The following is a 24,009-nucleotide window of genomic DNA, read 5'->3' on the forward strand; positions in this document are numbered from 1 at the left end:
CCCGCTTGGTGGTTCCTTTACCTTTTCTTGCGTCGTCTGCCAGCTGCCGGAGACGGCGGTCTCGTTCCTCAGGGAAGTCAGCAGTGGTAGCTAGTAGTATTCTGGCCAGGTCTCGAGTCTGCTTACTGCTGGCAGCCGCCATGGCGCGAGCCTGCTTGTCCTCAGGAGGCTCCCGGTTATTATATACCTTTTTGGCTACCACCAGTAAGTCCTGCAGACTTTTTTCTCCTAGTCTATATATTTTCTGTAATTTTCTCCTAATGTCTATGGCCGATTCGTTTACAAAGGCCATGATAACAGCTGCCTTGCTTTCCAGAGCCTCTGGATCCATGGGGGTATAGGTACGGAATGCCTCCATGATCCGTTCTAAAAAGGCAGTGGGAGATTCATCTTTTCCCTGTTGTACATTTCCTACCTTGGCCAAATTGGTTGGCTTTCTAGCAGCCATTCGGAGACCCCCCCATTAGAGTCTGGCAGTAGACCTGGAGACTCTCCTTACCTTCTGCCGTGTTGAAATCCCACTGGGGCCAAGTTAAGGGGAAGGAGGCATCTATCTGAGTCTGGTTGGTGGTGGGATTCCCGTCTGCGCCCGGAACTAGTTTTCAGGCCCCATTGAGGATTCTTTCTCTTTCTTCAGTAGTGAACAGGACCTGCAAAAGCTGCTGGCAATCATCCCACGTGGGCTGATGGGTAAAAAGAACAGGGTCTAATAAATCGATAAGCCCTGCCGGTTTCTCGGAAAACTTGGGATTCTGAGCTTTCCAATTGTAGAGGTCACTAGTGGTGAAAGGCCAACAGTGATGGGGCTGATTCCCCTCCACGTCTGGGGGTCCGGTGGCTCTCAGGGGCAGAATAGTGGAGTCGGCGGCAGAGGCGGATTGCTCCCTCCAAGCCCTTTGTCTGGTAAAGGGCGGGCGGATTCCCACTGGAGTGTTTCAGCCTCCCGCTCTCGGAACAGCGTCTGCCTCCCCCGGAGGGGGAGGATGGTGTTCTTCCTGCATCCTAGGGGGGTTATACGGGGGAGGAAAAATTAATTCTTCTTCAGTCCCCCCCCTGTAGGACAGGGTAGAGGGGTGTTGAAGGCTGGGTAAGACTTTTCTTGTTTTCCTTCTTCTTTGTCCCCTGCAAAGCAAGAATGGGTTTTGGCTCCAGAGGGAGTGGGGCTAGGAAGGGCTTAAGCCAAGAGGGTGGGTCTTCTACAAGGTCCTGCCAAGTGATAATGTAAGGGAGCTGATCAAGATGGCCCGTCTTAGGCCGAGAGATGATACTCCTGACTCGGTGGATGGTAGGGAGGTCGAAGGTCCCCTCTGGTGGCCATCCGACATTGAAAGTTGGCCACTCGCTAGAACAAAAAACCTGCCACCAGCCCTTTCAGACTTCCACACTGAGGTTGTTAGCTCTTCCCCTCACATCCTTAAAGTGATCAATCATAATACTTAGAGGAGTAGTCTGAGTCTGTCCCATAACGTCCATCCAGTAAGTCCACAGAACAAAACAGAGAAACACAAAAACAGACAAACAGAGGGCCCCTGGAAAGTCTTCCAACTCCGTGGAAGCAAAACTGAAAGCTAGCTTAGACCTTTGAGGGGATTCCACGTCCCTCCTAAACTGAAAGCTAGACAACAGCCTCACGCCGACCGGCGGGAGCGACCCACCTCATCTCAGACCTTTGAGGGGATTCCACGTCCCTCCAGAACCGATGAGGGGATTCCACGTCCCTCCAAAAGGGAGGATCGGAACGTCTTCCAAAACTCCCGGCCCGTGGTCCTCCAGTGCGTCCACTTAGACCGCGTCGGGCACTACCAGAATCTCAGAAATGAGCTCACACAGAAAAGATGGAACGAACAGACACTAACCGTGGCCAGTCAGGCTCTCCGGGTCGGGGGTCCCTCGAGGATCTTGGGGATCCTGGGCCGAGCCCCCAAATGTTATGCCCAGAATTTGTGATCCCCAAAGACCACCAGGAAGCCGAGTCCGATGCAAAAGCAAAGAGCCTTATTCGACCTAGCTCGAGCTCAATCCCCTACTGCACCGACGCAGCGGTGAGATACCGAGGAGAAAGAGCGAGTTCCAAAAGCACAAAGGTTTTATTGTGGTCTAGGGGCAGTTGGTGAGGTAATGGCTGTGGCCTCAGCCAATGGCTGGGGAAGGGTCGGAGTCCTGTTACGCAGGTCACCGGGCATGTTTTGATTGGGAAGTTTGAATGGGTGAGTGGGAGGTTACTCAAGGGGAGGAGGCATGGTCAAGGTGGAGGACACAGAACAAGATGGAGTCGGCCGGCGTAGGTCCGCCCTTTCAGTCTCAGAATAAATAAACATTAAAATAAATAAATAAATAAAAATAAACATTGGAAAAAATTTTTTTAAAAATAATAAGAATAGCAGCCACCATTTATTGAATGTTTATTACGAACCAGCTCCATCTTAAGAAATTTACAGACAATACTTCATTTTTGGGGCTATTTATTTATAATTTAAATTCAAATTATTTATTAATTAAGCCATACAGTGTAGTCTTGGTTTCAGGAGTAGAAACTAGTGATTTCATCACTTACATATAGCACCCAGTTCGTGTCTCAACAAGTTCCCTCCTTGATGCCCATCACCCATTTAGCCCATCCCCCCCATCTACCTCCCCTCTATCAAACTCCCTTTGTTCTCTGTATTTAAGAGTCTCTTATGGTTTGCCTCTCCTCCTCTTTAAACAAAGGGAGGTGTCAATGTTCATTCTGCCTCTCTTTGCATCCTTCTCCATCTGACCTGACTCTACTCTGGCTTCTAAACCCATTGTCTCTGTGGACATTGGAGTTAGGCAAGTCTCTCGTGCACTGTGTATGCCACTGTCCTTGCGTTACTGCCTTTTCGCAGCACTCAATTCTGCTGACCAGTTGCTCCTTCTTCCAGCACCCTCTCTCTGTAACCGTGTGATGCAGCACTCTGGTCTCCCTCCTACTCTCCAGATACCCCTTCCCAGCCCCCTTTCTGGGCCCACCTTCCTCCATCCCCTATTCACTGCTGAGAGCCCTCTCCTCCTTGCTGTACACTCTCTCCCCAGCCAGTCTTTGCAGGGCCTGCAGCTTCAGCAGCCACTTCTATGAGACAACTCCCAAAGGAGTATCTGCAGTGCAGGCCTCTCCTCCCAACTCTGGATTTACATTTCCCACCACCTACTTGGCTGCTTCAAAGGCACCTCAGGCTCATTTCATTTGAATTAAATTCATGAGAAGTGTCTATTCATGTTTTCTGCCCATTTCTTCACTGGATTATTTGTTTTTCTGAGAAACTTAACGGGCGACCATGGGGGAGGGGAAGGAAAAAAAAAAGGTTAGAGAGGGAGGGAGCCAAAACATAACAGACTCTTAAAAACTGAGAACAAACTGAGGGTTGATGGGGGGTGGGAGGGAGGGGAGGGTGGGTGATGGGTATTGAGGAGGGCACCTGTTTGGATGAGCACTGGGTGTTGTATGGAAACCAATTTGACAATAAATTTCATATTTAAAAAAAAGAAAAAGAAAAAGAATTAAACTCATGATTATCCCTCCCTTGCCCCTGAAAAAAGTCTAGGTTTTCTTTTGGCATTTTCTATATGAGTAAACACAACATCAGTCATTCTGCCACACCAGTCAGAGACCCACTGCCCTCTTCCTACCTCCACCCAGTCCCTCACCCAGCATCATGGATTTGACCTTCTCAATGGCTCTCAACTCTGTCTACCTCTCTCCATCACATAGAGTAAGATACCATAACCTCTTACTTAAAATAATGGAAATAGCCTCCTAACTAAGCTACTCTGGACCTGCCAATCAGCCTCCCACACTGCAGCCAGAATGACATCTTCAAAACACAAATCTGACAGTGCCTCCCCCCCTTGAAACCTTACAACAGCCCACAGCTCTTAGCTTAAAGACCAAACTCTATAACATGCCTCTCATAGCCTCACATCCAATGGTAGTGCATAGTACCCATCCATTTCAGTCCCTAGCACACAATGCTCAATAAATATTTACCAAATAAGTGAACATCCAAAGTTTGTATCTTCTCAGAAAATGTTTGGTAAAATTTTTCTCAGGCAAATGGTGACAGAAAACAAATTAATGAATTCACAGTGATTCATTTTCAGAGACAAAGTATTCATACGATAACATTTCCAGTGTAATTTTCGTATTAGATGTTTTCATTGAATAAACAGTATCTTCTTAAATAAGGTCTTTTCGAAAGCAATATGGGCAATCATTGTAATTAACAGAAAGTGATGTGTTGTGTGTGTGTTATATGTCTGGTCATGAGCATGAGCATGATGGTATGCATGTTATAGATAAAGCTTCCAATGCCAACATTGTAAAACTTCTTTTTTTGTCAAATGGTTTGAACCATAACAGATGGAACTTGTGTTAAATCATTCTACAAAAGCATTGTAGACAACACCTTAGGATCTTCTAATATACCAAGAATGTACAGGGAGCTAGGACAATAGCTAGGATGTGCTCAACTTGCACAACCCAAACCAGATGACAAGTATGTCATATCTCTTTTTCCCTGTGCAAGGAAAGCAGCTCTACAGTACACAGTGTGGGAAAGTACTCAACATTTACAACTGTCTAAAATCCTATGGCCAGGTTTGCCAGGAAGACCTATCCATGAGATCATATTAATAGAATAGCAGTGTGGGACCAACATAAGAAACATGTGTGGAACCCTTTCTTATTCAAAGCTCAATCCTGAAATTAAGCAATTATCTTCATTCATTTCCACCATCTCTGATCTTTTCCCATTGGTCTCTAGCAGTCATTACTAGGCAAGTCTGGGCCAGTCCTCACTGATAGCTTCCCATAAAAGGCACAAAGGTGATCGTGGTTACTGCGCACAACTACTGAACAGATTACCTTTTTATCAAGTGGCTTTAGAATTTTTGTTTCACTGATGATACAATAAATAAGCCAAATTCCACAGACATTGATTCTGAGCATTCTTTTTCTGTAACTCTATTGATTTAAGCCAAGGATATGCGTATTATCTTATACTGCTATCCTATTCTTTAATTTCATAAAAAGATCATAACAATTTTCTATTCATTATTGGTTTTGCAGTTTAACAATTCTGTGTATTCTATGACCTATTACTGTCATCTGCCATGAGGCTGCTATCATTTCCTAGAAGTTCTTGAGCTACATGAAAATCACCTTGTTAAAAATGTAAGGTCCCTCACCCCACCCCAAAATTATGATTCAGTAGCTTTGGGTGGTACCTTGGGATGTGCATTTTAACAAGCCAGTGAATAATTCCAAGCCAGCGAATAATTCTGAAGGTGGCCTTCAGAATACAGTCTGGAAAATATTGTTCTACAGGCTTATAAAATAATAGTTCTGAGGCTTCTTTAGATCAATATTTCAGTGACTGGTAGAGAAGCCTAGAGAGCATACTATGTTCTGATGGGTATAAAATTATTAAGGAAGGAAGCCATTCAGTTACATGTGAAAATGTCATCAAAGAGCTGCTGTCAAATTGAGTTTTTTTGTCCTATTCTGGACTTCATAGCATCTTGTAGGATGTTTCAAAATCTATGCTGGATTATGCCTCCTCATTCATTCACTACTGATAAGTAAATATGGTACTCTAAAACACTGGCAGGATATTCACTAGAAACATACCATTTGTTACAATCCTTAGTGATTTCAAAAACCACAGATGCTCAGTTTACTAAATGTGGCTCCTATGCCCTCCTCATTTTAGTGCTTCTACCCCTCTTTAAGCATTTCCTCTATAATTATAGTTGGCTTTATCAGAACTGACACACACACACACACACACACACACACACACACACACACAAATTAGTAAAACCACAGAAGGGAATTCAATTAAATCTGAGACTCTCCGTGCATACAAAGAAATACCCCACAGACTGTATAGGAGTTGTAATTCCCAGAAGCAGTAATTTCAAGGGCAAGTTTTTAAAAAGATACTTTTTCTTAGTTCTTATTTAAAAGCTAAGTATTTGAGATGTATATATATTTTTTTCTTCCAGAAGTTGCCTTCTTTTAAAGGTATTTAACAATCAGGAAAGAATGATTGAGAATTCAAATATCACAAATTAAATTCATGGCAATCTCAGTTATGGGTTATTCCTGCACATCCAATGTTTTCAAGCAAAAGTTACATAAACCAAAAAGCATACAGTATAATGGATTTCTGAGTCTGAATGGCAGTCACTTTGCAATGTGAATAGTAGTTATATGGGGGTTACCAACTACTGTCCTAAGAACAAGCAGGAAGTCTGGAAGAAAAGGGAGCAACCGCAGATGATGTAGAAAACACTCCCAATGCAGCCCAATCCCTACTGGATTGGTTTCAAAATGGCAGTCTTGGTGAATAAATGAACTAGTTATACAAAAACAGAAGAGTTTACCTCCCTTTCGGGACTCTTTGAATTGCCTGTCACATCTTAAGTTCAAAGCCTAAAGTCCTTGAACCTTAAAAGTGTTCCCTGTCTCACTCTGAATTCTCTTGTTATTCCTAATGCCTTCATGTGGATTTTACTTCATTCTTGATTTGAGGGAGGGAGGCAGATTTTATCCTGGAACCATTAGGATATGGTATTTATAAAAAACCATCTGTTCATCATCACAATAAAAGGATGGTGATGATCATTTTATATTGATGATGATATCGTGATCATGATGATAGTAGCTACTATTTATTTATCCCTTACCATGTACCAGACATTCGGTTAAGGTTAGCCTTAAAGACACTTTTGTGTGCCTTTATTTATGATGGATGAAATCCACTTGGGAATGGATGGTGAACAGCAAAATACAAGCTGAATTTCAGACCCTCCTCACCACCTTGGCTGAGTGCTCTTGTGCAGTGAACAACCTGCACAGCCATTTGTGGTGGCCCTGTGGCTAAGCATTACAACTCTAGAGGATGAAGCTGAAGTTCAGTGAAGTAGCTTTCACAAGATCAGTCAGTTCTTAAGTAGCAGATTCTGAACTTCGGCTGAGGTCTGGCTCCAAAATCACTGTCCTTACCCCATAAACTATAGGCCTATATCAGAGAAACTTTTTGGTATAGCTCTGTATGATCTATTATAGTGGTGAGTAAACATGACATTCAACACGCTATGTTTAAATAAATTATAAATTGCTAACGACATATTCAGAATTGCAACAAACCTTAAAACAAGATGGAGACCTTGAAACACTGACCTCTAGTGCACTTGAGATAAAAGGGATTGTATGACTACAGAAATTATTATTTTTCATTATGTTCTATCACAAAGCATCAGATTCCATTTTGCACAATGTCCAAAGATCTTTAGGCTTAATCTTTCCCTGACTCTCACACCTCATCTCCTGCCCTCAAAGTCCCACCGGGCTTCCATCACATAGAATGAATTAGTTTCTAGTATGCATTGCATGACTCCTATCTAAGCCTTGCCCTTTTGCAAATAGCTTTGGCTTTTTGTTTTTTTCAGGATATCTTTTCTTCCTTTACCTTCCTTATTGTTATTTGTTCTTCAGAATTCAGCTCAGACACATTTATTCCAGATGAAGCTTTCCTGCTTCCTCTGCCCCGGTTAGGAGGTATCCTTCCAGTGTGTTCCGGTCTCCACTACCTCTGACTTTCAGTTACAGTTGACCACTAGGGACAAAGGCAGATGATCACAGGGAGGAAGCAGAGTGAGGTAGGGTTATTTGTTCCCACATTCCCCTCTGCTTGGTTGCTGCAGGCTAACTGTCCTGTGCCCAAGGCCACAGCTCATGACAAACAGTGTTCTCCATATAAGTTTCCCTCCAAGTCCTAACTGTTCTCTCCCCTTTCCTCTTCATGCAGAGGGTGTTATGCCTCCCCATGGTTCCTGGCCCCAGAGTACTATGGTGCTTTTCCTACACCTTGCCCACATCTGTGTAAATAGCCCCTTTATTAAGTCCTTCAATTACCCAGCTTGAGGTGTCCTCTATTTCCTGCTGAGACTCTTCTTGACATATAACTGATCCCATCTGGGGCCCAGGAGGCCTCATGCCTATGCTGGCTGGACCCACACAGGCTCTAGGCCCCTGCTTAGTTCTTAAGAAAAGCAAAGTCCTTTCTAACAAATATTCAAAAGGACCTTCAATTAAAGTCCAATATGACCTCACCATGACAGTTTGATACCCAATCTCTTTCCTGGATCTTACACCTAGAAAATCTTGAATTGCCTTCACACCCTCAGCCTTCCACATATGGCTTTCTTCCAAAGCAACAGTTTTATGAATTTGCTCATGTGTTCATGGATCTTTCCAGATTTTTAGGTTCTTTTCTTTTCATGTGCTTTCCCTTACACACCCTTCTTGTACCTCAGTCCTTTTCTGCCCTCTTCCTAGAATACCCTCTCTCCTTTCCTTAGCCAAGACCCAGCTGCCTGGTCACCTCCTCCCAGCCACAAGTAGAATTTCCTGACTTTGCATATTGTAGTGCTTGATTTTTACCTCTCCAGTGGCACTGTATAATTTGTAAAATGCTTTACCTCCACCTACAAGATGATAAATTCAGGCTCTCTCTGAGCTGAGCTTTGTAACTCCATCAGATCCAAACACAGTACTTTACAACTTATCTGTGAACAAAAGTATGTATGCGATGGCTGGATAGCTGATAGATAAACAGAGAGGTATTCTTTATTGCATTACTCTTTCTGCTGTAGGGCTTCTCAGCTTTAAGGTATCTGTCTGGCATTACTTCACTCTTAATCATCCACTTCATGCTGAGTAAGATTAGCATCTTCAAAATTCATTTTTTATCAACATAAATATCTTCAACTCTTGGTGCACAAAAGAAATATAGTTAATGTATAAACGTTTATATTGACCCTCAGAAAGACTTTTAAGTTGATAAACACAATAACAGTTTGGGTTCCAGTTGCACAAGAGAAATCAGTTTAATATTCCATAGCTATTCAGCCACTGACATTTAAAAAAAAGAACAAATCCGGGGTGCCTGGGTGGCTCAGTTTGTTAGGCAACTGACTTTGGCTCGGTTCATGATCTCACAGTTTGGGAGTTCACGCCCCGTGTCAGGCTCTGTGCTGACAGCTCAGAGGCTGGAACCTACTTCAGATTCTGTCTCCCCCTCTCTCTACCCCTCCCTTGCTCATGCTCTGTGTCTCTCTGTCCCTCAATAATAAATAAACGTTAAAAAATTTTTTTAAAAAAAAGAAAAAAATCCAGGTTGGTAGATAATGTCTTAGCCACATTGTGGTGCTTTAAATGAAATAATGCATTAATTGGCAAGAAAGAAGATGATCCTGTGTGTGTTCCATGCAAACAAGAGAGTTTCGAATACATGATCGTTCTCTCATAGTCATATTCCACATGTTATTTTTCAAATCGAATATAAACACCCTTTGAAAGAGTTCATTCCCTGATTTGATCACAAAGAGACAGTGTTATCATGAGAATTATTGCTTACAAGGACATGATATGGGCAATAGACCTAGTAAAATGACACACGACCTCTGGTGCATATGCCAGACATACTTGCAAAAACAAAAATTAAGACGTGGGATAGTAGCAAAAAATTTTAAGTCTTTTCTTTCTTTTTTTTTTTTTTTTTTTTTTTGCCTTTTGAAACTATTATTAAGTTAATACTACAGCTACAAATAGCCTGGATTTTATGAAATTATCTGAAGCTGACTTTGATGCATAAATTTGGGCCCTAACATGAAGCTTGTTTAAAGTTCTGCTAACATTTCCTTCCTACAACCCTTTCCATGGACTTTTTCCCTGAGGTAGTTTTGGCTGGGCTACAGTGAAAAGTCTCTGCTTAGTAGCACTTCTTGATAGTCCTCTATCCTTTTGTGCCCAAGTAAGCCTTTCATTTTGTCTTGAGTCTTCCATGATCATTATTGTCGTATGGTCATTATGCAGGTCTGTGGGTATGATATGTTACCCACTCCATGTCTCAAACAATTCCTTCAGCTGTTTGCCAAGTGCTTCTTGCAAACTTTTGTCACATACTCTTCAAGTGCAACATTTGGATCTGCTGATATGCCCCGATTCAAAAGACCCCCGAAAACAAACCACCAGAGTCCAGAGTCAAAGCCAAGCGGCAAGGGTCGTTTATTGCAGGTTCGAACCCGGTCCTCCGCGCACTCGTTGCCGATGATGCTAAGAGGCCCCGAGTAAGGATCTTACAGCTTCTTTTATAGACAGGCACAAACAAGTTAGGGATTTTTTTTTAGAGGTTACAGAGCTGTTGTTGGTTAACATTTAAATCTGAACGCTCAGCAGAACTCGATTGGTTCCCGCCTTTATTTCAAACCATTCAGCAGAACTTGATTGGTTCCTGCCTTTATGTCCGACTACAACCGGGCGCGCCCTGGCTGGTTTCAGGAACGGCGGGGGGAGGGGAAAGATCTTTTCTTTGCAGTTGTGAGTACACCTGGTAATTTTTCTCTTAGCCTCTCACTGCCTTGAAGAGAAATACTTGAAGTTAATCCCCTAGGTCAGATCCAGAAGGATTCATGTGCTTGAATATTACCTAACTCAACCATGATTTCAAATCAGGTCAAATATCATGACTATTTCAAATGCTTCTTTGAGTAAACATGGAAGATGGAGACTAGAAAAATGTACTCTTTTGAAGGCGTTACATTAAGTCATCTTGCCATTAAAACCATTGTAAGAAAGAAATGTGATTACAAACTATGAGGTAAAGTCTTCAATAAAAGCAGGAGATGGAGGAGAAAGTAGTGCTACTTACCTCGTGTCCTCACATAAGTTTCTTAATTTTGAATTGTGATCTCAACCTTTTTTTAAAGTAGGTGGGATTGAGCTGATCAGAAAACTGCATTTGAAAGGACTCCAATCTAACTCTTCTGAATTCTTATGCAAAAATCCTTGAACATTATAATTAGGTTAGCAGTTTTTCTCTACTGTGAAAGCATAGGAAATGGATGTTTTAGTTTAGGAAAGATTTTAATGTAAATTCTGGCCTGGGTTTTTCATTGTTTGTTAGAGTTTGTTTTCTTCTTCTTGGATCTTCCCTTGGACCTTCCGTTCCTTCTGTCAGACAGGCTGCTGCCCCCTTCATGACTCAGCAGCACGCTGTGAGTAAACACTGAATCTTTGGTCCAGGCCCACACTGGGAGGCTCTTCTGACTCTCTAGGACATACAGAACAGTGAAGACAGAGCATTTGCAGTAACTGCAGAGTGTGGAGGTTGCACAAAGGAAGCAAACACTGTTTATGGAAAATTTAAATATGCAAAGAGCATTATTGTCTTTAAGAATACTCTAAATCAGATGATCTCTAGCAAAGCAAAACAGAACACTGATATCATTTTCTTGTATCTATTGTCAATACTGCTTGAGTTCCTGCTTTCCCTATGCTCTGCTGTGCACATTACTAGCCACCATGAAGTTGCTCTAGAGATGGGAGAGATTTCTCAACACTGACGTCTCAGAATAAAGGTCCCTTTGAATGTCCAAGCTCTTTCTTAACATATGTGCATGTGCACCAATCCTGCTTCATTTTCATCATAGCCCTGTCACTATCTAACAATATATTTGATAATGTTTTCAGTTTTTAATTTGGGGTTGACAATGGAACATCCAAGTGAAGAGTCATCAGACAGGAAGGAAACATGGCCAAACTAGCCTTAGTAGAATTTTGTTTATGGAAACTATGTATTTCATATATTTCATCATTCTTATCCCGAAAATGCTGTCACGGTGGACAAATCCTCCTTATCTAAGGTAGTTATTTGACTTTTACTAGAAAACAGAAATGGTAGGATAGGAAGGCTAGGTTTTATCTGCATGGTCAAACAGGCACTGTCTAAATTTCCAAATGAAGGAACACATTTCATTACTTTCAAAGTGCTATGCAAATTGAACATAATATATATAAGTAAGTATTGTCATAGTCCCCAGAAATCAGAATTCATATGAATTTGGAGAGTGAATCTTATGTAGTTGGCAAAAGAAATGGAATTCTTTAGTTGAACATTATAACTTCTGATATTGTAACAAATCTAACTCTATGATGATGTGCAATCATATGCATTCTACCTCACTATAAAATAAACCTTTCCGTTCAACAAATATTAGTAAATTCCCTATATCTGCCAGGCACTGTATTAGATGCCTAGTGATACATGAGCGAACAAAGCAAAGATCTTACCCTCACAGAGCTTTCAGTTTAATGGGAAAGACAGACATGAATCAGATAAACACCATAACTATCTACCAGTAATGCTTGATGTGAAAGAAACATGCCAGATGCTACAGAACATATGGCAGATGAATGCACTCTGGTCTAAGTTTGGGAAGGTCTCCCAAAAGAAGTAACATTTGAGCTGATGCGTGAAATAATTAGTTGTTCAATGGGTACATGCAGAGTGGAAAAAGGAGTGTGTGTGTGCCAGAGAGTGGAAATACCATGTTCAAAAGTGTTGGGCTTGCCTTTGCAATGTTATGTCTTCACCTAACATCTTTGAGGGCACTGCTTTGACTTTTGCTGTTAAATAACTAAATATACTTGGTTTATAAAGTTGCATTTCTAAGCAGTTCATGTGAACAGAATATCATGAAACAAAAGAGTTAAGCACAGCGGGCTGGTTGTCTGGATATCTGGATCCCCCCTAACCACTGCTAACCAGATGCTCTTTTAGTGAACTATATTCCTTTTGAAAATCTCAGTGAGGTCTTTCAACACTTTCTCATTATCATATCTAAATTGTGCATTCCTTTAGGGACAAAGGGGGAAAGGTTAACCAAATTCATAATTTATTAGCACACTCTCCAAATATGCTTACTGGGTTCAGGTTCATTGTACAATTCTGACTTTTGATCACTTGCCAAATAAATAATGGAAAATAAAAGGCTTGATCATTTTCTTACCTTCAACAGTTGTAAACCAAGATGGCCAGCCTCTCATGGAAGGAAAACTTAAAGAGAAGCAAGTCAGATGGAAGTTCATCAAAAGGTGGAAAACTCGTTATTTTACGCTGGCCGGAAATCAACTTCTGTTTCAAAAAGGAAAGTCTGTAAGTTTCCCTCTTGTCTTTTACACTTGCATTTTTAAGGTCCTGTTCTCCACCAAGCAGCTAGGCATTTTGTCTTGAGTTAAAACACCAATAATTTTTCCTTTTCCATTTATAATTTTACAGCATCATTTTACTGCATATGCCCCTTGGACTGTCTATTCTGTTCAGCCCTACATTAGTTGGTTCACTGTCTCTCTTCAATTTATTATGGTAGATCTTTTTTGTTGACTTAAGTTTTAGAAAGATGAACTGCAGAAGAACTACACAGCGAGCTTGACTTGAACAGTGTGCCTTTTGTTTCCTCATAGATCAGCTACATAAATTAATGTCTTATGATATGGACCTTGATTTCATTTATACTAAAGGTTATATTTGGAGGCAGGGACCCAAGGAAGGGGGACAGTAGGCTGGGAGAAAGAAACAAAGGCTGAGTTATTTAAGTCCTTTTTGTAGTCAGCTAAGTTCACATTTTAAGTATTTAGTATTCAGTTAATGAATAGAATATGATTCTAAAAGAATTAATAAATATTCATGTAATATAACTTTCAATCTGAAACTAGGAGTCTCAGTAAATATCTGTATTCTGAATTTCTAGTGGGAAACTTCTGAAGCAGCATTCTATTCCAATAGACAATGCAAAGTTATCCCCTTCTTTTCAAATCAGTTTTATTTATCGTTAAATTCTACTCATTCAGGATCAGGAAGAAAGAAAGCTTGACCTACTTCTTGGATATTTTGAATATAGTAATAATAGCTTATCACATGCCATGCTGGATTGCCTTCAAGAATCCTCAGAACAGTCCTTTGAGGTCAGCACTATTGTTACTGCCATGTTATGGATGCTGCGTCTGGGGTGACTTGTCCTCCCTCCTTCCCTCCCTGCTGGAGGGTGGAAGCATGTTCCTTTGGGCTGGGCCATCCCAGCAGCTTCCACAACTGAGAACCCTTACTTGCCTGTGTCTTTCCTGGGAGGGGCAGGCACCAGGTTAGTTTCAATGCCAAGATAGCCTTGTGGAATCTGACTTGAGCAGGCAGTGGAGGCACTTTCAGTCTTATCTAGCTACCAGGCAAGCCAGGAAGGGCAAGACGCTGGCCTTTGGATTCTTGTCCAGTCCCACTTTTACAGGTATTATTTGAGCCCCAGAATCAGAGTGATGGAGAAAACATGTTCATATGCCCACATGGCCATCTACTCCTGTGCAAAGATGCCCCGAGAACACACATACAACACCCTGCTCACACCTCTGTACCCATTGTGCTCCACTCATGGCCTTTGGGACCCAGGATCTGTCAGTTATTACCAGGAGTTGTCTTTGGTCCTGGGCAAAGACATCTGGGAAATACAAAGGAGCTAAAGGCTCTGACAAGTCTTGCAGGAAAGGGCCCACTTAATTTTGTTTAGTGTATCTCAAACTTGTTCTACCATATGGTTCCTTAACATCATGTAACATCAGACCCTGCCTCACTCCCTTCCCCTTGTGAGAGAGACAGAGATAGAAAGAGACAGAGAGACAGAGACTCTGACTGGCTTGACCAAGGATAGAGCCAGTAAGGCAGAAAGGGATAAAACTGGAGTCAGACACAGGCCGTGTGACATCAAAGCATGTTGTTAAATGAAGGCACCGTCCTGCTTCCCATGAACACTTAAAATACAGAGCCAGTGGCAAACCAAACTGTTTCTGAATTAATTAATGAAAGATTTTAAATTATTTAAAATTATGAGTCAATGAGAACATAGGCACTGTGTCTTTAGAATGCTCATTATAAAATTTATTTGAACTTTTTACTCAATAGCTATATAGTATCGTATATCTGAATTACAACAAATTTTGATCAAACGCTTTTTTAATCAATAAAACTTGAAGTTAACTTTCTGAATGAAAAAAAAATTGGTGATACCTATGCTAAACTCGTGCTGCTTTCTTCATCTGTGTGTATTGTAAAATGTACAGATGGACCTTTCTGTGGCTGAAGATCTTTTTGAAAGGGAAGTAAATGATGTGCTCAACTTAGACAGTTATTTATTGGCGGTTTAAAGAAATTTTTTGTTAGCACTGCTCCATATTGAAGTACTTGAAAGTGTTTAAAATGACCATCTGAATTTCCTGTTTTTATTAAAGTAATCAGAATTAGAAGTTAAGATGCAGTGATCTCTTAGATCCCTTGAGATGGAGCAGAGTTAGTGCATAAGAACGTCTTTCCTGAACTCAAATAACCACCTTTAGACTTCTTGATTCAGAGCTTTTTAATAAAGCTTAGCGAATAAGCTATCTTATAGTTGGCTAACTTGTTTGACATCTTTAGAGGGAAATAATGGTTGACATTTTAGAAATCTGACAGAACGTGTGGCTCAAATATTGGGAAGTGATATAATGTACTCTAAAGACCACAGCAACTTCCCTCTCATCCCCAGGGACACAGGAACCTAGCAGTGGTCACCAATCCAGCCGAAGCTTCTGCCCCATCAAAAAGGACCTTTCTTGTAAATGAGAAAAATGTGCATTTTTAATAAGAATTGAAAGACTATGGTGTTATTTTTTTACTTTTGCATTCTTAAGGTTTTGATCTCTACCAACCAGCCAGGCAAGGTGCCCTTTGACTTCCCGTCCCATGTCTCTTGGGTAATTTTCACTGTCCCTCTTTAGAGAACTGTGGTAACTTTTTGTTCTCTTGATCAATTCCTCCATGTATCAATTTCTATACTACAGACTAATTCAAAGAAATATAATCTTATTGCTGTCAGATATTTACTAGAAACCAAAGTAAACTAACAAAGTATTAGGTAATACACATATCTTCAAACTTTATTCTGTCTATTCCCTAAAAGAATTTTGAAAAATCTGTGTAATACCTTGTAGCATTTTTTTTAGTCAATCATAAGTTTAAAAAGTCACACAAACTGTAATTTCTGTTGAATTATAAATATTATCATTTTCTTTTTTAGGCTTATTTACTTATTTTGAGACAGAGAGTGAGAGTGGGGGAGGGACAGAGAGAGAGGGAGAGAGAGAGAATCCCACTGACAGTGCAGAGCCTGATCCAGGTCTTGAACTCATGAACCATGAGATCATGACCTGAGCCGTCATGAGTTGGACACTTAACCGACTGAGCCACCAAGGCACCCCTAAACATTATCATTTTAAGATAAAAAGACCACACCTCTCCTTTCAATATGACCACTGGGCTAAGATACCATAGCAGTTTGACACCTAACACCGTCCATTAAAAAAATACATGAATTAGTTCATCTTTAATCAAAATGGTTACATGATATCATTTTTCTTTGAAATAATATTTTTTCTACTCCCACAGCATTTATCCTGATCACCCAATCATTTTTCACTACCATAAAACTACACATATAAATTGAAATTTAATTATTTTAATTTTTTATTACTACCAGTCACTCAATGCTAAGATTTTTAAAATATTTTTTAAATTATATCACTTATGCAAAGTCAAAAGTGTAATACAAAATGTAATAAATAGTTACTAAACCTTAAAGAGTGAAATGCTATTGGAAATGCATCTCTTAATGAAATAGCTGGAGAGTGATTATGTTGCTTTGGTTGAAGGACACTTCTCTGAGATCAATATTTTGAGTTGCTTTTCTTATTTGTTTGATTCTTCTGAGATTTTCCAAGTTGGACAATACACCATGGTAAGTTTGGGATGAGTGAGAAGGTGCCTTTCCATTGAAGAATGAAAAAAGGGTGACTGCCTAGGTGAGGTGGCAAAGGAGAATTGGCAAGATCCTCAAGAAGAGACGCATGCTCTAGGAGACAGATGCGTTCAGGGATGTTGAAGAAATTGCTGTAAAGAAGTATTTGATCTCTTGAAACCATTCATACTAGCCTGTTGTGATGACCCTCGTGTTGCAGTGATCTTTAAGCCCCTGCTTTGATTCAAGAAAAATGTAAATCATTAAGTATTCTTTCAGTTAATGTTCATAGACAAATCATGCTTCCAGAGCTCCAGTGTGTTTCAAAAACAGTTTGATCTACATAAACATTAAAACTCTGTTTCTTCAATTAATACCGCTTTCTCAGAGATAACACGCAGGAAAATTCAATTTCATGCTTCCCCAAGTATCTCAAATGCTGACTTAATAGTACTCTATTGTACTGTTGCATTTTGCCCTATTGATACAGTGTTGGTATCAATAAAAATGACATAAAATCTAAGAAATATGAATTAAACATTTCCCAAAACTCACCGTATAATAATTTCTTCCAAATTGGCCATCTTGTCCCAACTTAATATACTGTAACACAGGGTCAATTGCTCACTCCTTCCATTGGTCTAATGACTCTGTGAGGCCTTAGCATTTAAAGTAACAAAGCATATAACAACTATATGCAGTGAAAGGCTTCTAATCCTCTTGGAAAATTCTCCAGTTGCCAAAGATCTTTTCATACTGTGGGAACCAGCTCATGTTCTTTCCTTCCCATATGCATTTCAGAAAGATGATCCTGATGACTCCCCAATAGAACTCAGCAAAGTACAGAGTGTGAAAGTTGTGGCCAGGAAACGCAGGGACCGCTCCCTCCCTCGGGCTTTTGAAATCTTCACAGACAATAAAACCTATGTTTTCAAGGCCAAGGATGAGAAGAATGCAGAAGAGTGGCTCCAGTGCATCAATGTGGCTGTCGCCCAAGCAAAAGAAAGGGAAAGTAGAGAAGTAACCACATATCTGTAGGGATTTGCAAGCCGACCTCACACTGATTGTATACAATGGGCATTGCGTTATCACTGCCAATGTCAAGAAAAAAGAGTTAAGTTAGCCAAGTCACATTGTGTTTTTACTGAATGGAACAGTTTTCCCTAAAAAGCAGAACCCAAGAGTGGCAGGATTTTTATACATTTCATATTCTAATGGCACCTGCATTAACTCCAGAACATCTGTATGATGCATTCAGAAAAAGGAGCTACAGATGATACAGGGAAGAAAGGGGAGAGTCAGGGATCTAGGAACCCCTGTAGATATGCCATTGTAAGTTGTAAGAATACAACTTCACAAGGTACCTGAAATACTTATCCCAAGGAAAGATCAAGCACCTCTGATGAAAACTACAGTCTGTCAAAGTATTAGAAGAAAAGTACAGCCCTATGAGGAAAAGTCAAACATATAACTTAATATAGACATACAATTATGTTTATTCTTTCCTAATGCAAATGAGGTTAACACATGGTAAAATTGTTCTCAAGTGAAGACAGTTATGTAATTAAATGTCTGTCTTTCTGAACAACTTATCTGATTGTTCTGTTTAGGTTCACATAACATGATCTAAAGTTTAGGTACTTAGATATATCTATTGCCCAAGGCAGTAAGTGTAAGCTACAACAAGCACAGAAAACCATTTTCACCATCTTCAAAGTATGTGCCATTTCCATCGAGTTTTGAGATGTTACAGTTCTATACTTTTCTTCTTTATATTCAGACTTTTAATATCTCCAAATTACATTTTATGGTTTTTTCCATCACTCATATTAAAAAAAAAAATTAAGCTGTGGCGGGCAGAATTATAGGATGATTCCCAATGGTCTATACCCTGACCCTTCCCCTTGACTTATAACTTGCTTCTAACTAATAGAATATGGCAAAAAGAATAGGATAGTCTCTCCCATGACTATGGTACATTACATGGCAAAGGTGAAGAAGTTTCTTAATCAACTGACTTTGAGTTAGTCAAAAGGATATGCACAAAAGTGTGCATGATCTAATCACATGAGCCCTTTAAAAAAGAGTGAACAAGTCAGAGACTCTCTCTTCCACTGGCTTTGAATAAGCAAACTGCAATGAATTCTACGACTTTAAGGGAATGGATTTTGCCAACAGCCAAGGAGCTTGGAAGAAGATCCCAGCCCCAGCCAACACCTTGACTGCAGCTTTGCAAAACCCTGAGCAGAGGACCCGGGTAAGCCATGCTTCGACATTTGACCCAGGAGAACTTTGAGATAATAAATATATGCTGTTTTAAGTGACCAAGTGTGTGGAAATTTGTTCCATAACTATAGATAATTAGTACAAAAGCTAACTTGGAATGCATATAAGAGGACTACAGAAACCTAGAAAAAATGTAAGTAGTCAATTCCCTTAATTCTACCTTGACTCTACTGATAACTCATGAGGACAGGAACTACATAAGAGGCCAAGTTTGAAAAAGGAAACAATTGAATTTTAACATGTAAAGTTTGAGGGTATTGGGAGTCACAGAAGTTATTACAAATTGAAAACAGTTCTGGGGGGGGGGGGTCAAGACTTTGCCTCATGGGATATATATATGGTCACCAAAGATGTGGAATTTGCTGAAATTACTCAGGAAGAATAAGACAAAAGAACTAATAAGGGCTTCTTTGGGATACCTAACTTTTAAACAAAGGAACACTGGATTGGCTGGTTTGTGTTCAGAGATGTTATAGACCAGGGGAAATAATGTCACAAATGCCAAATAAATAAGGCTTTCAGGAAATGGGAGAGATTAACAATGTAAAATCCTGAAGAGTAATCACTTAAGATAAAGAATGAGCTTTACAATTAGGAAGCAATTGGCATTATTGGTAGGAACAATTTCATTGGAGTAATGACATAAAAGTCAAATTTCAGTGGGTTAAAGAATCAAAAGGAGATTAGGAGTTTAAAGCAATAATTGTACTCTATTTTCAACAAATTGGGGCTAAGATACAGAAAGTGTTTTGTTGTTTGTTCTAAAGATGAATTAGACTTGGGGCGGGGCGGGGGGGCGGTTGTTAACATGCAAAAAGAAAGAAGAAAAACAACTCTGCTTGAGCAAAGTTTCCAGAAGTGATGGGAAAAGGATTAAAATTCATGCCGTAGCAATTTATGAACAGTTAGCAAGCAACAGGTACCATGCTTGGCCTGGAGATAGAAAAATAAAAGACCCAGCTCTTCCCCTCAAGGATTTTATAGCGTAGTAGAAGAGATAATCACATAGAACAAAAATTGAAATGCTCAAGTGCCTTGATGAAAGTTTGCACAGGGTCCTGTGGAAATACAGGAGAAGACACCACTGTAATTGACTCTGAACTCAAAGCCAAAGCATGGGCTCCCTCACTGTTTCCCAGAGCTTGTTAGAAAATGAACTTGTCCTAAAGAGCTAAGAGTGTTGTGGGCAGACAAGGAAACAATGGTCAGTAGAGGGAACCACACTGCAAAAGCACAGGAGGGAAAGGGAACATGGTCCATTTGCAAAACAGCAAGTCCTTATGTAGGATGGGAACATGGGTGGGGGGCAGGGAGGTTGCTATTGTGCTGTTGAGGAATGGTACATAATGATGCTGGAGAGACCTATAAGGCCACAGCATAAAGAGCTTGGTTCCATACTAAGGATCTTGAACCTTTCTTTTTTTTTTTTTTTTTTTTTTTTGACGTTTATTTATTTTTGAGATAGAGACAGAGCATGAACGGGGGAGGGTCAGAGAGAGAGGGAGACACAGAATCCGAAACAGGCTCCAGGCTCTGAGCTGTCAGCACAGAGCCCAACGCGGGGCTCGAACTCACGGACCGCGAGATCATGACCCGAGCCGAAGTCAGACGCTTAACCGACTGAGCCACCCAGGCGCCCCTGAACCTTTCTTAGAAAGGTTTTAAGATTTGCATTTAGAGAAATAATTTTGATAGTGGTATACAGAATGGATTGTAGAGATATACAAAGTTGTAGCAGGGAGATCATTTGGGACATTCTTAGAAGTGGTGAGGTGTAGTGGCAGAGGAGACAGAGGGAAATGGAAATGCAAGAAAAATAGTGAATTAGTAAAATGAATTGGATACTGGTGGTCTGGATGGAGCCGGGGTATAGGAATGGGAAGGAGTCTCTCATGACCCCTACGTGCTTTCTTAGGAAACTTGATGCATGGTGGTAGCATTTACTGAGATAGAAAATTCAGAAGCAACAGTTTAAGAGGTGAGGCAAATGGTAAATTTAATTTTAATGTATATATTTAGAGTATAGATACATGATTCATCTTAGACTAGGGAGACATCTTCTCCTATGAAGTCAGGCAGGAAAAGGTGAGCAGACATACAGTTGTAAATGAGTCTCTAAATATTATGTTGAAATCTACCAGCCATTCTTAAGAGTCAGTTGAGTAACCAAGCTGTTTAATTAATTAGAAAAAAGCTGGTAACAGACAAATAGAATATTAAGTGACACCACATTAGTTATTAATTTAAAGGCCAACAATGTGTTCAAACCTTTCGTAGGAGAGAGATTACGGTAAAACTCAACCTGTCTTTATACTGATTCTGTTTTCACTGAATGCTTATCCTAAGAAAGAAAAGAATGGACCCACCAGCTCAAGTTGAAAGAAATGAATTATTTTTGTTACTTGTTACAGTCCTTGTGATTTCGTTAATTGGATGCCTCTAGTTTAGAATACAATTCTCAGAGCCTTTGGATCAAATCTAAAGAGAAATAAATGTATGAAGTATGAATAATGATCTTTCTGGTTTCATTCCATGGTGCTGTAGTAATTCCAAATGCAAACAAATTCTCCCAGGTTTAGAATCACACTGCAATTTCAGAATCATCAGCTTCCCACTGATATTTCTGGCACTTCCACTGCCATTGCCAGCTAGCTCACCACAGAGTGCCCTTTCCCAAGAGGGCTGTAGCTCCTGATCCTGAGCTAAGAAGAAACCACTCTTCTAAACATATTTAAACCTTTAAAAATGTTGGGATGAATACAATTATAATCATGGTTAGAAATTCAAGTGGTTTTCATTTTCATTCTATTTCGATTCTTTTTCCCTCTCAGATAGCTGTGGAAACAAACGTTTATATGTGAGACTCTCATCTGGTTATTTCTTGAGAACCTGGAGTTTGGCGAAAATAAATGTTCCATATTTTGTTAACATGACTTTTCTGGAAGATCCTTTGTTGGTGAGGTTGAGAGACATTTATTCGGTCATCTCCAATTCACCTACTTTCTGTAGGCACTTTTGGGCCTATTATTGTAACTTTATTCTCAGGCATAAATAAAAGATTACTGGGTTGCAAAATTACCCTTGGGAAATTTATCTTTCAATTTAAAAGTAAATTTACATTTAAAAATTACTTTTAGGGGGGCACCTGTGTGGCTCAGTCAGTTAAGCTTCTGACTTCGGCTCAGGTCATGATCTCACGGTCTGTGAGTTAGAGCCCCGCGTCCAGTTCTGTGCTGACAGCTCAGAGCCTGGGGCCTGCTTCAGATTCTGTACCTCCCTCTCTCTCTGACCCTCCCCCATTCATGCTCTGTCTCTCTCTGTCTCAAAAATAAACATTTAAAAAAATTTTTTTAATTGCTTTTAGGAAACAGTTGCAAGATGAGGTAAGGGAATATATAGGCGGAATTCATGGTGCATTGCAGAGAAGTGAATACCATAAATGCTCTAGCCAGGATTTCTAGTCCCCAAAATCTAAGTTTTGAGATGAAAAACTCAAAATGTCATCTTGTTCCAGAATAGCTCCAGTTTATAGGCCTACTGGAGCGACTCTTCCCCAAAGGTGCTTGTGAAGGACAGAGGGGTTGGAAAATCAGGGAGATTTCGACAAAAGCAGTGAAGTCTAGAGAAGGTGGCACAGGCTGTGAGCACAGACACACGAGGATTCAAGTCCTAGCTCTACCAAAACTAAATTACCAGCCTGAGCAAATTACTCATCTCTCATCGCTTGCTTGGGAACCATAACGTCTATGGAACAGAACTGCCATGAAGCTTAAATGTCAAGTAATAGCATCCAGCAGAAAACCATGGGTACTTGATGGCACTCCATTTTTTACACACCACTGAGGGAGGAAAAAAAATCCTACAAATGAAATTATGATGCTATGTCTTAATAACAATATAATCAGTGCTGTTTTACTTCCAAATGTCTTTTATCTACTCTGAGAGATTTAGCAGTTTCTTCTGACTTTAGGTACCTTGAGTGATGTGTGACAGGTAATCCTTTTGTATCTATTTCAGCAACAAAATGAAACCCAGCCTCATCTACATGTTGATCTCTTCCTTTATTGGATAAAACATTTAGTGGCTGCTTTGCAAGACTTGTGGACCTGTAGTCATTTCTCCAGTGATGGCTCTTCGGTTCCCTGATGCCATATTTCATCCCACCCTTCTATTTCTTTGCCTCTCTATGTACATGATAACTTTTTGTCTCAAAATCAAATGATCTTATTATTTTCAAGACATGCTAAACAGCAATTAACATGTGTAGTGTCGACCATGCACATAACTCAATTGAAGTAACAACACAGAGCACTGGGACCAAGTTTGAGTGACACCCAGTCGTAGTCATTCCTGGTGGATTACATCTGCAAAACACACTGATTATCAGGCACATCCCAATTTCAGAACTTAAAATATGGGAGAAAAAATGTAAATAAATGAGCAAAAGTATTAGTTTAAGAGTTCTACATGCATTTGTTTCACAGTTATCAAAACTGTATATAAAAGTTTTTTTGTGAACAGTAAAGCATATTACAAAGGTATTTTTTGTATTTAAAAATGGTTATAATTTGCCCAATACATCCATTCTCAAAGGTATGAGATCAGCCATTTCTGTGAATATTTACCTTCTGTATTATTGGAGATCTCCAGAGAAAATAGAACAAATAGGATATATAGAGAATGATCTATAAGAGGGGATTTATTATAGGAATTGCCTCACATGGTGACAGAGGGCAAGAAGTCCACAATCTGCCATCTGCAAGCTGGAGACCCAGGAAAGACAGTGGTGTCATTCTGTCCAAGTCAAAAGTCCTGGGAACCAGGGAGCCACTGGTTTTGGTCCTGGAGTCTGGAGGCCCAAGAACCAGGAGTTATGATGTCCAAGAGCAGAGGAAGATGTACATCCCAGCTCAAGAAGAGAGAAAGAATCCTCCCTTCCTTTGCCATCTTGTTCCATTCAGGCCCCCAGTGATGCCCACCCAAATCAGGTAAGGCTGGATCTCTTTACTCAGTCTATTGAATCAAATGCTAATCTCTTCC

General features: G+C 40.2%; 1 protein-coding gene across 3 annotated transcripts in view; it reads left to right on the top strand.

Annotated features, from left to right (window-relative positions):
- Positions 1 to 23,188, top strand: part of VEPH1 (ventricular zone expressed PH domain containing 1) — a 242,852-nt gene extending 219,664 nt beyond the window's left edge. Inside the window, exons 12-13 of one of the 3 annotated variants that reach the window (XM_049628640.1) lie at positions 12,886 to 13,022; positions 22,987 to 23,188. In XM_049628640.1, the coding sequence (XP_049484597.1) occupies positions 12,886 to 13,022; positions 22,987 to 23,115 (266 nt within the window). In that variant the 3' untranslated portion in view covers positions 23,116 to 23,188. Of the gene's footprint in view, positions 1 to 12,885; positions 13,023 to 15,435; positions 15,547 to 17,484; positions 20,167 to 22,986 lie in introns of those variants that run through there. The other 2 variants (XM_049628639.1, XM_049628641.1) reach the window with 2 other exon arrangements.
- The last annotated feature ends 821 nt before the right edge of the window (positions 23,189 to 24,009 follow it).

This window comes from Panthera uncia, chromosome C2 (genome assembly GCF_023721935.1).
Source record: "Panthera uncia isolate 11264 chromosome C2, Puncia_PCG_1.0, whole genome shotgun sequence".
Taxonomy (NCBI): domain Eukaryota; kingdom Metazoa; phylum Chordata; class Mammalia; order Carnivora; family Felidae; genus Panthera; species Panthera uncia.